Genomic DNA, 16,467 nt, shown 5'->3' with positions numbered 1-16,467 from the left:
CTACGTGTAATAACTAATTAGTAAGACTTCTCTATCTTATCTTGTGTCTTGTCATTTGTTTTAATTAACACATTACATATCGTTTAGGTGCATATTTACGTAAAAAAAGTAAATGAATTAACAACAAAAACATGCAAACTAAATCTTCTGGTTGGTTAAAGTCTTGGAAGATTGGCGTTGTCTACCATATAATAAGATTAAACTTTGTGTCTACATCATTATCCTCGGACTTGGCCTAACAAGAAAGGCTAGTGATCAGGTGAAGATGATTATGGGTAGGTTGTGCCTCATGTAGTCATGTCTGCATGCTTTGGGTTGGTCTAAACAAACCCACAAATCCACAAGCCCACAAAGCTACGCGTTGAGATGCAATATACTTATTCTGTTTTTTTTAGTTGAAACTTTCTATTATCACCCTTGCCAACGTATGTTTTTAACGATTAATATCTCTAATTATCAATATTGTAAAATTATTAAAAGTGGATATTAATAAAATATATATTGAAACGATTCAAACAAGATCTCACATGAATATATTTTATCATATCTATTAACCAAAAAAACGAGTCAAAGCGTGTTGTGTGAATAGTGTAGTTAAACGGTGTCAACTAAAAAAAAAAACGGAGGAAGTAATTTTTAGAAGGTGATACAATTAGGCTCATGTGCCATTCTTAGGCCCAATTTCAAATAATGCACCGTATGGTATTCAGCCTTACCCAACCTGATGCCATTTAAATTGCGAGCAATTTGATATGCTACTGCTAGCATAAATTATTGGTTCATTGATAAGTTGTTGTAGAAAGTTCAATTTGATTTGGAAGAGTTGGATTTTGTTTTATTAATTGAAATGAATATATTTACATAATGGTTGCTCTCTTTTTAAATAGAATGTCTTCTTTGTCAACTTTACATTGGGCATTTAAATATGTATCCACTCATTTCACTTTAATATATTTTATTAGATTAGGGCTTGTGCGATGCACAATAGTAATAATTTTTTTTTTCTAATAATTAATTTGTGATACAATATAAAATGAGGCAACTCGTGGAATAAATAAATGCAATGCATATATGAAAAATGAAATAATAAGGCAAAAATTATTAAAACTACAATTTAGAAAAAAAAAATTATTAGTGATTAGTTGTGTTGAAATATTTATAAGCAGTTTACTGTATACATTATATTACATTAACGATGCATGTTATTCCCAATAAAACTATACAATATAGATGTCGTATGACCTTATTAATGAATTGATTTAGCTCAAAAAAAATAAAAAAATATACAATGTACTTCCAAAAAATAAGCTAAATAGAATTTTTTTTTTTTTAAAAAAGTGACATAATCATTAGTTCTATTTAGCTTAATAGAATCAATAAGTTAAATAAAATTAATTTCAGTTCAATTCAATTCAGTTCAATTCAATTCAGTTCAACTTCAATTAGTTCAGTTCAATTCCTAATTTCCTTCTCTCATAAACAATTCATTTCAGTTCAATTCAGTTTTGCTCCAATCACTTCAGTTCAGTAAATCGAAAGAGGTCCCAAGTCTATTAATTTTTTTATTACCGTAAATGGCTAAAATACCCCCAAAAAATTGTTTTTGACTTTTTGTGTGTTTATACCCAAAATTACCCAATTTCTTATTTGAAGAAACTCCACATTTCCTGAAGCAGAGGACACCAATAACCGACCTATTCATTCTCCAATTCTTCTCCCTTCCTCTCTTTCTCTCTCTCTCTCTTTCTCTCTTTCCAATTGCGTAGCATGCAGGATTAATAACTGACATCAATCACAGGATTTTGTTGCAAGGTATGTAATCCTCTCTCTTCTAAATCTTATCTCATATTCATCATGCTTCAACTTTCAAATCATAATTTATCCTGTTAAGCTTCAAGGATATGATAATTTCTACCTTGTTTTGATTAATTAGATGGATTATTCTATCTTATGGATGCTATAATTTATTAAGTTTTTAGCTTTTGTTTGGTTTATATGATCTTGATATAATGATATTTGTCTGGGCTTTTCTTTTTCCTTATTTGTGTATTTGTATTTGTTGATTTTATAAGGTGGTACCCATTTCTTTGAAGTGGGGCCAATTTGCAATCAGATGAATTACTGGTCTAATTGGGATATTGAATAATTGATCACCCTCCTTAATTGATACTCTATTGTTTATTAAAATTTAACAATCAACAATGGTATATGTTTTGTGTTTGATATAATTAGATGTTGGTATGCACTCTAGTAACTAATTATGGAGTAACTTTGAGTGTAACTTTTACTCTAGATAGCACGAACACTTCTAGAAGAAGTTGGCATGTTTAATGCCAATCGTATAGACAAAAACATTGTTACAAGCTTGGACAGATTGAGTATCCACCCATAAAAAAATTTGCATCTAAATGTATCGTTACGTAATCGTGCCCGTGTCTCTGTCTCCATGTAACATACTCCCTCCTTTTTTTTTTAATGCATCACTTATTCACTAGTGATGTACGGAGTTTTAGGAGAGGTATATAATATTGTGAGTGGATGAATAATTTATTTCAGTAAAAAATAAGATGGAGACTATGAAAGAGAAATTAAGTGAGAATAAATATTTTTATTATTTAAGTGGGGACTATAGAAGAGAGAGAAATGATAAAATAATTTAAGTGAGGTTTAAAGTAAAAGAGAAAAATGATAAAATATACGCCGTAGTATAAAGTTAGTGATACATTAAAAAAAAAAAGCCCTGGAAGGAGTTTAGTAATGAATGTTGTTTTGCAAGCGTTTCCTTATCAATATATATTTGTATCCGACAATCTCTTGTTTGGGTTAGGCATATCAATTGAATGGATATATTCCTTATTCCCATATGGGTTGTTGGAAGATTAGTGATTTTTATCATTGATTACATGCTTTCTTAGGCTTATTGTTCATCAAAGCTATGTTGACTTCTTCGACGTTTGGAATAAAGATATTAGTGATGTGATCGCGTATTTAGTAAAAGAATGTATATTAATTTAAATGATGTGATGTTGCTGGCTTAGAGTTATTCAAATTGATCATGATGCTTCATGAAGCATCAAGAGAATAGTTGGATTTTTGTAACGGTTATATAGAAAGGAACAAGACCAAGGCAACCCAATGCTCAACATACCAAGTGGTGTGGGCCTGTGGGGTGCATGGATTTTTTTATGCTTCAGATTGTACTTTGAGCATAGTTTATGGAGAAAATACTAATGTGTCTACACTCCCTTTTATTCTCTAGTATAAGGCGTTTGGTGATTGAGCACAGAGATTAGCCTCGCAAATATAAATGAAATGGCCAGCTGAAAAAAAATATACTTCTAATCACATCTTGAATAATGATACGGAGAAAAATATTGTTATAATAGTAAAGCTTATGGTGAATGATCCTTGACTTCAGGATTTTCTTAAATTATATAACAATCCGAAGCTAAAGATTAACATGTCACTGAATCATTTAGCTCCAAAGAAAGAATTGTATGGATTATATGATTATATGAATTTTTTCGTGGACTTTATGAGGCTGCATGTTCTCCTTCTTCATACGACTACGAAGTATGTTGCATCTTGGACTTTTTGCTACTTCTATGTGCACTTTAGATATGGTCCTCTGCGTGAGGAAAATGTTTAGTTTTTAACTTGTACTTAAATGAAGTTAGAAGTCACATTTGTAAATGTTAGTACTGGGAGTTTTGTATCCTCGATATTGGTCTGCACCTGGAAATTTTTTAGCACAATGTGAAACTGCGAATCATGGGCTATAAGATTAATGTGAGAATAGCTGCAGAAGATTAGTGTTAACCTTATAAATTGTGATTAGTTGCTTGTAGATAAGTGTAGCCAAGGCATATACAACATAGCATTTCTCTTTCATATGAGATGTTTAGAGAACATTTAATATGAACCTTCATTTCCCAGTAATCTGTGTGCCTCAAATGAATTGATATATATTGACTTCTAACTCACTGCAATCAACTTCTGCTTCTATGAATCTATTGCACTTCATTCTCATAATAATAATAATAATAATAATAATAATAATAATAATAATAATAATAATAATAAAATCATCAATCAATTGTGTTAATATATGACACAGGATTTTAGAAAATGGTTACCCATCATCCTTCAGCTGCAATTTCCTGCACGGAGGTTGCACCTTATGCTGCACAAGTTTCGCAAGTAACAGTTGGTGATTCACGATATACTTATTCAGAATCTGCGATGCTTGGCCTCAAAAAATTACATATTGTAAGCAATCTGCTTCAATTACTTTATACAGTATATGGGCTTTTACAGGTGTCAAACTTTGTTTCTTGTTTACCTTTGCCTCTCTTACATATATCTCTATATTTTCAAATGTTAAGGTTGCTTTAGTAATGTTTGATTTTCAAATTAGTCAGCTCAATTAATGGAGGTTTTTCTTGAAATTGCTCGTAACAACACCAACAAGGATCTCGAGACATGTGGGGTTCTTGGTGCTTCCCTTGTAAGATTGTTTTCTATTTCTTTTGTCTGTTTAATCTTAGTTGAAATGATATGCTTTAAGGAGCTTTGCTTCATTGTTACCATTAAGTGTTGCTCATCATCACAATCCATTTATCCATTAATCTTTGTTGGCTTGTGTACAAGCCCCCTGTAAGCCTCTTATATATATCTCAACGCACCCCCTTTTACTTACTATTTTATTCCTCTATTTGTTTTACTTAAAATTCTAACATCACCCTGGCAACCCAAAGTTTAAAGATTTTTGACAAATTGCCTGCTGGTTTGTTTTTGCGCACGAAAATCAACCTAATTTCATTCGCTAAAAGTCTAAAACCAAGCCAGCATTTTTGCATTATGCCTGCTTTCTAGTATTATTCTCCTTCATTAAAATTCTACTTGCATAGTTCCTTTTTAAATAAGAATGTTACATTGTAATTGCTTTGATGTTTAGATATATGCTTCAATATGTGTCCAAATGTCCATGTTGCCTGTAGACCTTTAAGTTTAGTATTTTACAGTGGTTGGCTGATGACAGCCGTCTCAATCTTGAACTAATTCATATTTTCTGATTCGGCCATGTAGACAAATGAGACATTCTATGCTACCACGTTGATAATACCAAAGCAGGAATCAACTTCCAGTTCAGTGAGTCTGTGTTAATACCTTCATGTTGCTACTCTGCATCTTCAATATGATATCTTATTTTAGTAGCTTGCATTGGTCTTATTGTTGTTATTGTAGTGTCAGGCATTGCATGAAGAGGACATCTTTAACATACAGAATGATCGCTCCCTTTTGCCTGTAGGATGGATCCATGTATGTCTCCTTTCTTGCTTCCGCTTAAATAACCTCTCTATTGTTGTTCTTTGTAAACATAGAATTTTTTTCCTGTAATCTTTGCTTGACCATGTTTGAATTAATACACTTTTCTTTTTGAAATATATGTGTATTTAAGTGTGAAGTTTTGTTTATACATAGAAACACAAATAATTTGATTTTTTCTACTTACCAGACACATCCTTCGCAAAGCTGCTTCATGTCATCGATAGATCTACATACGCAGTATCCATATCAGGTAATCAGCTGAGGTAGTTCCCTTTATGTATTTGAAATCCAATTTAATTTATTCTTTATGTACACTAAAGACTTGTGCAAAAAAAGTTCTATCCCAAAGCATATGCTTTCTATCCCTATGCTTTCTATTACTTTCGTGATGTGCTGGTATGGGTGATTGGGTGTACAGGCGGCACAGCTGTTGTCCTGTAATTCAAATCTGATTGAAATTACTACACTCTTTGAAATCTTTATCTATTTTAAATGGGACTATCTACCGTTTCTTCATTTTGGATTCAAAGGTTAACTGTTATTTTGGGTTTGAACTATAATCGATTAACTTAGAATGGCCTATAAAGGTACATATGATTCATTAAGTATTGTTTGTAACCAATTTGTTATTCTAAAATCGGAAGCATTTTTAGAGGTATTGGGGTAATTTTGATTGTGTATTGTTTGTAACCAATTTGTTATTCTAAAGTCGGAAGAATCTTTAGAGGTATTGGGGTAATTTTGATGTTGATTTGCCGTACTACCTCGTCAGCTTTCCTGTTGTTATGCAGGTGATGGTGCCAGAGGCTATCGCTATTGTCGTGGCTCCCACTGATAAGACAAGGTCTGCACTCTGCAATCTCATATGTCATTTCAAGTTCCTTGCATTCATTGCCTTGATATGTCATATGTGCAACAGATAAATGCCCTTGTATGCTTTTGTTCTTCTAGCATTTGGAAAAGAATAACTAGTTACTCCGTATATATGTTTCTCCCATAGTCGTGTTAATTACCTCAGTTAGTCATTGGAGCATCATGTTGATATTTTAGAAAATTGAATTTAGTATATGACGACAAGCACAGCTTTATTGAGAATGACATATCATTCAACTCTTTGAAAGATACAATGACTTGTTCTCCCTTGTCTTTTATTTACTAATCGTTGTTTTTCCTGGTAAATATTTCCGTAAGTTCATACAAACTCATTTTAGGTCTCTACTTAGCTCTAATGTCTCATATTGCACGAATACACCAGGATGTAAAATGATGAAAAACAGTGAAAGTAAAAAACAAGCAAGGGAAGACAAATTATTGAGCTGAATGACAAGTTACTTTTCTTTTTTTAGGTACTTGTACTACTAGGTGGATGCAGGAATAATTTACTGAGCTGTTACTCTGATTATTGATGTCCTACAGGAACTATGGTATATTCCGGCTGACAGATCCTAGCGGTATGAACGTTCTTAAGGAATGCGAAGAGAAAGGGTTCCACCCTCACCAGGAATCCAGCGATGGGAGGCCATTGTATGAACAATGCTCACATGTTTATATCAACCCAAACTTGAGATTTGAAATTTTCGACTTGCGTTGATATTACAGAACCTTGCTTGGCTTCTACTTGTGAATAGACAAAATAGGTATGCTTGAGAATCTAGCATGTTGAGCTTAGTTTAGCTTGCATCAGTTCAAGTTTGTACTGACATTTGTGGAAGAAAAGGTATATATAGTCAATAGTCATACATATATTCTCACATCTCTAGTAAATGCATCCAGTTGTGCATAATTCAATAGGGGGAAAACAGATGTATTATTTTTCCCATTTGAATAAGACACTGTTGGGATGAATTACAACATACAAGTATTAGTTTGACCAACTAGTTGAAAAAAACTGAATTATTCAGCAAAATGTAGTATCGATCAGTGTTATTATATCAAAAACTGGAACATATAATTTTTTTGTTATTATATCTCACCACGACTTGGGCGAGGAAAGTTAACATAATGTGTAAACATCATAATATTCACTATACACTCGTGTATATCATAATGATACATTTACGCTCATTTTTTTTATTCATTTGGAGCGACCAATTAAAATGAGCAAAGATGCAATAAACAAGTCTTGGCCTCCCTTGGGTTTACGTACCATAGATACACCAAACGTGTAACTGAAATTCAAGTTTCTTGTAGATATTTGAGATTATTGCAAATTTGCAGTATTTGTTTTCTATTGTTGTACTAATTAATAAAAGGAACATAAAATATCCAATTCTGAGCAAAATGTTGATATTACATCTTTTTTAAATGGTCAAGAATAGTTAGCACTAGTTGCATAAGCTAGCTGCTTGTGAACTGTCACTCTGTTCTGTATTTTTTTGGTACCATATGATGTACTCTCTCTGTAGGACCATACTGTTCTAAAAGAGAAATTGCCTAATTTGTGATTATATTTAATTATAAAGTACTTTTATGTTATTTCAAAAATATGAGTATGTACTCGTATTACAATTATTAGAGGATAATAATGGCAAATTTGAAAGTAACCTCTTTGTTATCTTTGGGATAGGAACAATAATCATGTTAATATGTGATTATACTAATTAAGCATTTAGATCCCCGCTTAAAGTGATCGCATGTATCCCTATGATCATTTTATGATGGGTCATTTGCATGGAGATTAGAGAGGCACAAACACAAATGAATATTGAGTAGTTTTGTAACTTGTAAATATGAAGTAACCAACCATTCTCGATTACTCTACAGACCGGTTGATCTCCTATAAGAATGAATGTATTCTCTCCGTTCTTTTTAATTGACACGTTTAATATAATTTTTTTTTTTATACTTTAATAATTTATCTAACAAGATCCCATGACTAAAGTTTCCGTAATTACAAATCACAAATCTATAGAAGTCAAAGCAAACTGTATGAATAATGTTAAAAGTCAAAACATGTCAACTAATAAAATGAAGAAAATATTTAAGAAATTATTGGCTTTTACAAAGGTTATTTAAACATGGTTCAAGTACTTACTCGTATTACTTATTCTTGTTCAAATATGATAAGATCATTTTCAACGATTATAGTTTAGACTTTAGACCTGACCAAAACATATGTTTTTATTTGTTTTCTTATATATAGTAAATAACTTCAATTTCACAGTAGCAACATTATAATTAGATGTTTGCAAACTACACATTGAGAAATAATCATCAATTCTCACATGATTGTTTTTTAGTTATTTATTATTTTTTTTAAAAATATGGTACAAGACTCCAGGGGATTATTTTGCAACTTACCAAAATGATTCAGATCATGAACATGTCTTAATAAACTTAGACCAAGGACCATATTGAAGAAAGCATAGTCTAAATGAGCTTCCTTAAGAAACCAAGGGTGTAGCTATTAAATTAAGCAAGAAATGCAAAATAGAGTGAGTACGTACTGGTATTGCTTGTAGCCTACTTGTGAATGTCTCACATTAGTAAAACTGTGAAACAGGGAAGATGTTTTTACTTTATAAAGTAGAGGAGTTACTCATACTATCACTAATTGATTTTAGTATGAAACCTATTTTGGTTTTGTTTGTGGACCGAACACTCTTTCCATTTGTTTGGGTTACCTAAACCCATTTCATATTCTTAGCTTTGAATTTCTAAGGACACTCAAGTGAGGGGGTGTGCTGAAACCGATTATAGCTCACTTGTGAGCGTCTTACTAACAAAATATGTAGCACTTACCCTGACATTGATGTACACGGTACACCTTACAAGAAGATGTTTGTTTCCTAACTCCTTAATTGCAAAGGCGTTACCTTACCAACAAAGTAACACTTAAGTCCTTGACGTGCTATGATATAAGACGTAACTACTAACTACACACACATCTAATGTACTAATGTACCATGCGTATATGCACCATCATCTGCTGCAAGTTCTTCCTATTGCATATATGAATTAACTCATCTTTTACATAACATGTTGCAAGCACAATTGATAGACTAGTGCAAGTAATTGTCATTAACATAATGAACAATTCTATCAGTTACCTCACCATTATTATCAATCAAGCCTCAACATCTTCGAGTAATAGAACCATTATATTCAATCAAGCCTCAACATCTATGAGTAATAGATGCCTCATCTCAACCCTAACCATAAGTGTTTTGTTGAAAATCTTGGTTTGATTGGTCATAAACATCAATTGTACATTATTATAAGCCGCATTTAACGTTTCATTCTGTCAACTAATGATGGGGGCGTGACATAAATTAGAATACTCGTATATTATGATTTTAAATCTTTTATATGTGAATTAAGAAGCAAAAGTCTTGTGACATAGACATTAATTAAGTTATCTACAAAGTTAATTTTTGGCACCAACTTTACAATATGACAAAAAAATTAACATCACAACTCTTCCTTCTTAATATCCAACAACCTGGAGGTATGAAATCTTTGTCATACACTCTCATACAACTATACAAGTAGTTGTTAAATTGTTATTATGCGTATAAAGTAAGACAAATTTTTGTTAGTTAAATGAAGAATGTGAATTTATCATTAGTGTATTTTCTTCTCGAAATGTGAGTTAATGATTGTAAAAGACCAAAATTTCATATCGTTGGTCATATAATTCCCAAACAAGTACTTTACTAGAATGCATGCAAATTGAGGTGATAAAAAGGGCCTTTAGTTTATTTATGTACACTTGCCCATAATTTCATGATAACATTACTCGTACATGAATATAATCTCAAGATATCAAAATTAAATCACTAAACCACCACCCCTCAAAAAAAAAAAAAAAAAAAAAAAAAAAAGAAAAATACAATTAAAGGCATTTAGCATTACATCTTCCCTAATACAATAATATCAACAAAAATGCAAGCCATTAGTCATCCAATTAATTATCAACTCCCAACTCACATTTTTTTTCTTCAATTTACAAAACAAAATAAACAAATTATATTGTTATAAAACTAATTAAATGATATTATAAAGGTATTTAATTTATTTATTAATAAGGATGAACATTTCTACTCAAAGCACTACCATTCGTAAAAAAGCCGACCAAATCTTGCCTATATGGCAAATACGATTTCCCACCGCCTTTCTTTTTGTCTTTCCCTCCACCCAAATACAACGCTTCATACGCCGACTTCTCCTTCTTCTTCTTCTTCTTCCCTTCTTTTCCTAACGACGTCGTTTCACCCTTCTTCTCCCCCACTTCAATCTTCAACTCCTTCTTCTTCTTCTTCTCCTTCTCCTTCCTTTTCGCTTCGGCCGAACCCGAAGCGTCGCTTTTCCCGTTTAGGAACACGAACGCGTCTTTCCCGTCACTATTGCTCCTATGTAGCAAATCTCTCATCTTCCGAAGCTTCGAGAATCCCGTCGAATTGCTCTTCTGACTCATCTCCGGCGACGGCGCTTTCCACACGCAGTACAATCCTTCTTCCGCCACGTCATCATTTTCCGGCGAGTTTGATACTACGAACACATTCTTCACTGGCCGGCCGTAAGATGACGACGATGACGTCTCTCCGTCGCCGGTATATTCGCCGGAAAACGGTGAGATTACCCGGATCTGACCGTCTTCGAACACTTCCTCCGCTGAAACCGGCGATTTTAAACCTCCTCCGAGAAAACAGAACTCAAATTCCTCATTTTCGTCGCCATTTTCATCTTCTTCTTCATCGTCATCAGATTGACGCGTTGATGACGATTCTAGGGTTAGGGTTTTGTCCAATTTATCAGAAATTTCCGATAATTCTTCATTTTCAACTAGATTCTGATTTTCTTCCATGATTTTTGTTCAAAACAATTGAACTAATTTACCTGAATTTAACCCTAGAAATTTGTTTGATTTTCAGAGGAGAGAGAAAAAATGAAATAAATTTTGTTAGAGAGAGAAAGAAAGAAGGATAATGACGATAGCTAGATCGTGGGTTTATATATAAAACGTAGAGGAAAGAAAGGTAAGCAATTTTTTTAAGACAACAGTCCACGTCATGGGCCCTACACGTGGGTTCCAGAAACTGGGTCCACGTGGATTGTGACCGTGTGAAAATAAGAAAATTCAACCCAAATTATCTTGGAAAATTAAGTTTGGATTTTTAAAATTATTGGTGGGAAATTTCGTCTAAGTTACCATTAGTCAATTATTAGTGGTAAACATGACAATTAGTACATAAGAATGAGCTTTTTGGTGCTTTATGGTAAGTGAGGTGAACCTGGCTTTTTGTTAGGTTTGTGGTAAACGATTGATTTTTTTTCTTAATAGTAATACATCATACATACTTACTTCGTTTTTATTTAGTTGCAACACACCCTTTTAGCACGCATATTGAGAAAGATATTAGACTAGATAAACGGATAAATTAAATTACAAAATTTTAACACCTATAAGAAGAAAGGGATAAGTTGCTACAATTTAAATTTCATAGCTTAAATTTATTTGTTTACCTAGTTTAATCACCTCATTGATAAACATGATAAAAGGTGTGTTACAAGTATAAAAAAACAGAAAAAGTATATATTTGTTGGAAGGATCATAAATTCATAAGATAATCTTATGAATTTATCCATGTTTTTACCTAGAAAGTTACATAAAAAGCGTTTTTATACGGTGTTTGCACAAACAATATGTGTTTTCTTATTTGGATTTATATGATTACTCATTTACTCTATGACACTTTTATCATTTTACTTTTACATAAATGTTGCTTTTATTTGAAATTAACTGCGGAGTGTACACTTGTTCTGTTATTTTAGAATTACATACATGCATGATATAGTTTTATAAAAATTAGGTTTACAAAAAATCAATAGGAAAGTTTTAATATGATAACTTTGCAAAGTATTCTTACAAATAATAAAATAAAATAAAAAATCTAATCACGCAGGCTTAATACACTATTTATGACTTATAACCCAAATTGAATATCCATTTTGTAACATCTACTGATACCATTCTTCTCAAATGTCGTTTTCAAAACAATAATTTAGATTTATTGACAAATCATTTTATTATTAATATTAACAAATTAAATGTCTCAATCTCTTTGATTAAAAATGTAACTACAATTATCTATCATTTTTTTTGTTTTTATTGTTACAGTTAATAAGTTGACAAAAGCTAATATGACATGATCCACGATTTAAGTAAGTTAACTAGTGTGTACCCCGGGCGATGCACCGGATTTTAGTTGAATATTAACAATATTATTTGACCTATAATATATAAACTATATAAACAAGTGAACAATAATAGCTATGTAACTAAATTAGTTCTCTCAAATTGGTGTTTAATACAAAGTATTTAGTATATTTTAATTGAATATGAAACATAATTAAAATATAGCAAAGATGGTTAGAACATTGGATTATTTTTTATTGGTCTTGTGTTCAAACCTTGTAATAAACATTTTTATTGCATTAAAACATGTTTATAGTACGATGGATGATGTGGCATATAATACTTGTGAAAGGTGATGTGGCATATATCTAATACATGTGAAGGGTGTCACGTGACACATATTTCGTTTTAGGAACGTTTTTTAATATATAAGATTTGAGATTTGAGTTTTGGGGATTTGAAGGGCTGTGGTGAATTGACCCTGCAATTATATATAAGATAATTAATGTGTGGCCCAGGCAAATGCCCCGGGTTGCTAGTTTGTACTTGTTTAATTTGCTAATTAAATTCAACTGTTTAGATAGTAAGACTTGTTGGTTTCGAGTTTAAGTCTTGCTATAAACAATTTTTATTTGTCAAACTCAATCATTACATAATGGAAACAAATAGTATAATAAGACACAAATTAACTTATGTAAAATAACTATAATTTTGTTGGATAAAAAAACACATTTAATAAGTGGCTAAGATGGTAAGACTCTTAACTTAAAACTTGTTGGTCTTGAGTTCAAGTCTTGTTATAAGCATTTTTTAGATGCAAACCTAATACATGTGAAAGTGACATGTCATGTTTATAATGACATGTGGTGCATATTGCTGACATGTCGAACTTGAAAAAGGTGACATGTGGAACATATTCTGTTTTAGGAACGCTTTTTAATATATAAGTATAGATAGATGTTGAGCCTTTATGACGTGTTTTCTTGTGAACACTGCACTAATCAAACACGCTGCAAAGCCGTCAAATATGTTCCACTGTCCACCTTGGATGAATATCTGTAACCTTTGATTTCTGAAAGCTTGAACCATTGAGATTAAATCTGTGCAAAAAGTAACCCCCTTTAGGAACTCCTAATTGCCCACCAAGGACCTTCCAGATAAGCATTCATCTCAGCATGCAGCGTTGACTCAAACAACCCAAGTGAAGCTCCTCCCACAATTCCCAGGTCCCCCTAGGTCATATTCTCCGAACACCCCCACATTCCTAATCTGTGCATGTGTTTATTCCAAGAACCATTCACCAATATGACATTTAATTTAGGAAGTGGATGTAGAGCACCGAAATCATGTAATATAGCACACATAAACCCCAGAGGCCACTGAGCAACCCATGCAGGTGGGTTCAAGGACCTCAATTTGTCCTGAGCTCCGATCTTTGTAAAACAAATCCAGTTATCGTATGCCTTAAGAAATAATGGTGGGTGTCATAAAGTGTATTGTTCTTGACAACCCAAGACCCTATGTGTTCCTCTCTAACCACAACTCCCACAAGGTTGCAACAAAAAAGGTGGTCTTATATGACCACTAGCTAAGACGACGACCATATCTTCGCTTAAAAATTGTCGTATATAGTACATAAATCAATCATTAAATGATTGATCTGCGTTACCTTGTGAGTGGATTTGTAATATTCACCCCTCCATACATCTTGGGTGATGTGCAAAATTTGAACAATTGTTGTAAATCCTCCTCCTGTAAATCACATAGGTCACAATGTACATCAATGTCCAAGTCCTTCTTCCCAAATTACTTTTTGTCACAATTCCATTGTATTGTGAAGAAGTTTCCACTTTGGCATAATATCAAGAGACCAAGACTTTATAAAATATCCGAAACCGCCTAAGGAGTAGATATTAAGCCTTACACAAGTATTTTATCATCATTTTCAATATTGTACATTTGTACCCCTTCTTTTTATTACAACCTTCTCTATTTACTTACCGACTTTGATTAATGTTTATGATTTAAACATAACTAAAAAAATATAGCCTTGTGGATATTTGTTAAAATCGTATCATAGAATAAATTATTAATTAACAATTGTTATAATTTACACGTTACTGCCAGTTAAAGATTTATATCGGCATATATGTATGTCTAAGAGAAATAAAACACTTATTAAAAAATGGAGGGCGTACTACTTAGAAAAAGTATGAATTGTTTATAAAGTTTAATCTATCAATAATTTATTTAATTATTAATTAATAATTTAATTTTATAAATCAAACAATTAGAGTGAATCAAAAGGATCTAAAACTTAAATAACTAAATAAGATATCCTATAGACTGGCGGCAATGACCAGACCCAGTCCTGACTCCTCTCAAAATTGTCAATTACAAGTAATATATTACCTCGTAGAACAAAGACTATGACTATTAATAGATTAATCCCCTACTAATAGTATACTACGTATGTATTAAAAAAAATATTACGTAGTAAAAGAACTTATTAATAAAATCTTATTTCTTTCGTTTCATATTACTTTACTCACATTGACTTTTGACTGTATATACAAATTATTTCTACAAATTCATGTGATTTATACTTGAGAAAAAACAAGACTAGATTCATCTAAATGTATATTTTGTAAATATAAATTTATTAATTATTGTATACAAAGTATTTTAATACTAATATATTATTATGGAGTTTAAGTATAGCTGTAAAGGTAACTAATGAACTAGTTGCAACTAACTAACAGTTAGAATCATGTAAAAGTGACTAATGAACTGAGTGCAACTAACTAAAAGTATGAGACAATATCTATTAAAGGAGGGTCATTTATACGAAGTAGTACATTATATTTCATCTGATTTTTACTTATTTTATTTAACCTCATAATATAAAGTTAAAGAACCTAAAATCAGGAAAATTAATTCGATAGGTAAAAATTATTATTCCAACACGGTAAATTTTTTCCTCTTTCTGAATTAAGAATTCAAGACCTCAAGGATGGACGGTAATAAAATAAGGAGTACTGTAAGAATATAGTCAACGGTGTCTACTAGTCAACATTGACTGGGATAAAATGTTGACCATTCAAGCTGTAACGTCTGACCACTAAGAAGATCGATTTTGTTAATTCTTAATCGTGGGATGGTCTTCCATTCTGTTTGACTCTCCTTTCCTAGTTCCTACATTCTTCCTAACTAACATGTGCAACTTTTTATGCTTTCGTTATTAGTGTTTTTTTCTTTTTTTTTTTTCCCCTTATTAATGTTGTTTCTAAGAGATTGCTCCACTCAACATTACTTGGTTTGTACTCATACAAAAGAATTTCATTTTATGAACCTTTGTAGTTTATACTCTTATACAGAGGTGTCAAAAGCACACCCGACCCGACCCGATTCGAAACCGATTTGAAAAGTATCCGATTCAGATTTGGACTTCCGTAGACATAACAATTTAGTATGACTTAACTTTAAAAATTTACCCAACCCGACCCGATCATATCAGACCCGATCCGATCATCTGAATTGACACCCCTACTCTTATAGTTATATCTTATACTTCCTCCGTTCTTTTTTACTTGACCCGCTTTGACTTTTACACTATTCATCACCCCTCCTTTGACTGTCTTTTGTGAATAATATATAAGGAAAAACATATTCATGTAAGATCTTTTTAAATTCGTCTCAATAAGTACTATCATAATATGTAAATTTTATAATTTTTACTTATGGAGAATTAAAGTTATTGTTCGTTAAAGTTTTGCATTGACAAACGTGATAAAAGAAACAGATCAAGTAAAAAAGAATAGAGGAAGTACATGTTACAAGACTTATACGAAGTATGAGTTAAATTCGTCATGGACTCATGGAGAATATATTGCTACGAGTACATTATTATATTAATCTATAAATTAATTTGATACCAAGTATTCTTACTTATTTATTAGAATAAACCTTTTAATGTAAGTGAAAATTTAAATGATGTT

At 31.9% G+C, this 16,467-nt stretch overlaps 2 protein-coding genes across 2 annotated transcripts; one reads left to right on the top strand and one right to left on the bottom strand.

Moving 5' to 3' along the window:
* Positions 1-1,658: 1,658 nt before the first annotated feature.
* Positions 1,659-7,197, top strand: LOC145581739 (AMSH-like ubiquitin thioesterase 2). Its single transcript, XM_081638771.1, has 8 exons — positions 1,659-1,812; positions 4,118-4,269; positions 4,418-4,507; positions 5,089-5,151; positions 5,248-5,322; positions 5,519-5,581; positions 6,123-6,175; positions 6,748-7,197. The coding sequence occupies exons 2-8, from the start codon at positions 4,129-4,131 to the stop codon at positions 6,920-6,922; spliced, it is 660 nt and encodes a 219-aa protein (XP_081494897.1). The 5' UTR covers positions 1,659-1,812; positions 4,118-4,128; the 3' UTR covers positions 6,923-7,197.
* A 3,154-nt stretch (positions 7,198-10,351) lies between these two features.
* On the bottom strand, positions 10,352-11,137 carry LOC145580681 (uncharacterized). The gene has a single exon (XM_081637807.1). It carries the CDS (start codon positions 11,135-11,137, stop codon positions 10,352-10,354), a length of 786 nt encoding a protein of 261 aa, XP_081493933.1.
* Positions 11,138-16,467: the final 5,330 nt, after the last annotated feature.

The sequence above is a fragment of the Chenopodium album genome, chromosome 15 (genome assembly GCF_948465745.1).
Source record: "Chenopodium album chromosome 15, dcCheAlbu1.1, whole genome shotgun sequence".
Lineage (NCBI taxonomy): Eukaryota > Viridiplantae > Streptophyta > Magnoliopsida > Caryophyllales > Amaranthaceae > Chenopodium > Chenopodium album.
The sequence above is the reverse complement of the archived record's forward strand: the minus strand, read 5'-3'. Positions and strand labels throughout refer to the sequence as shown.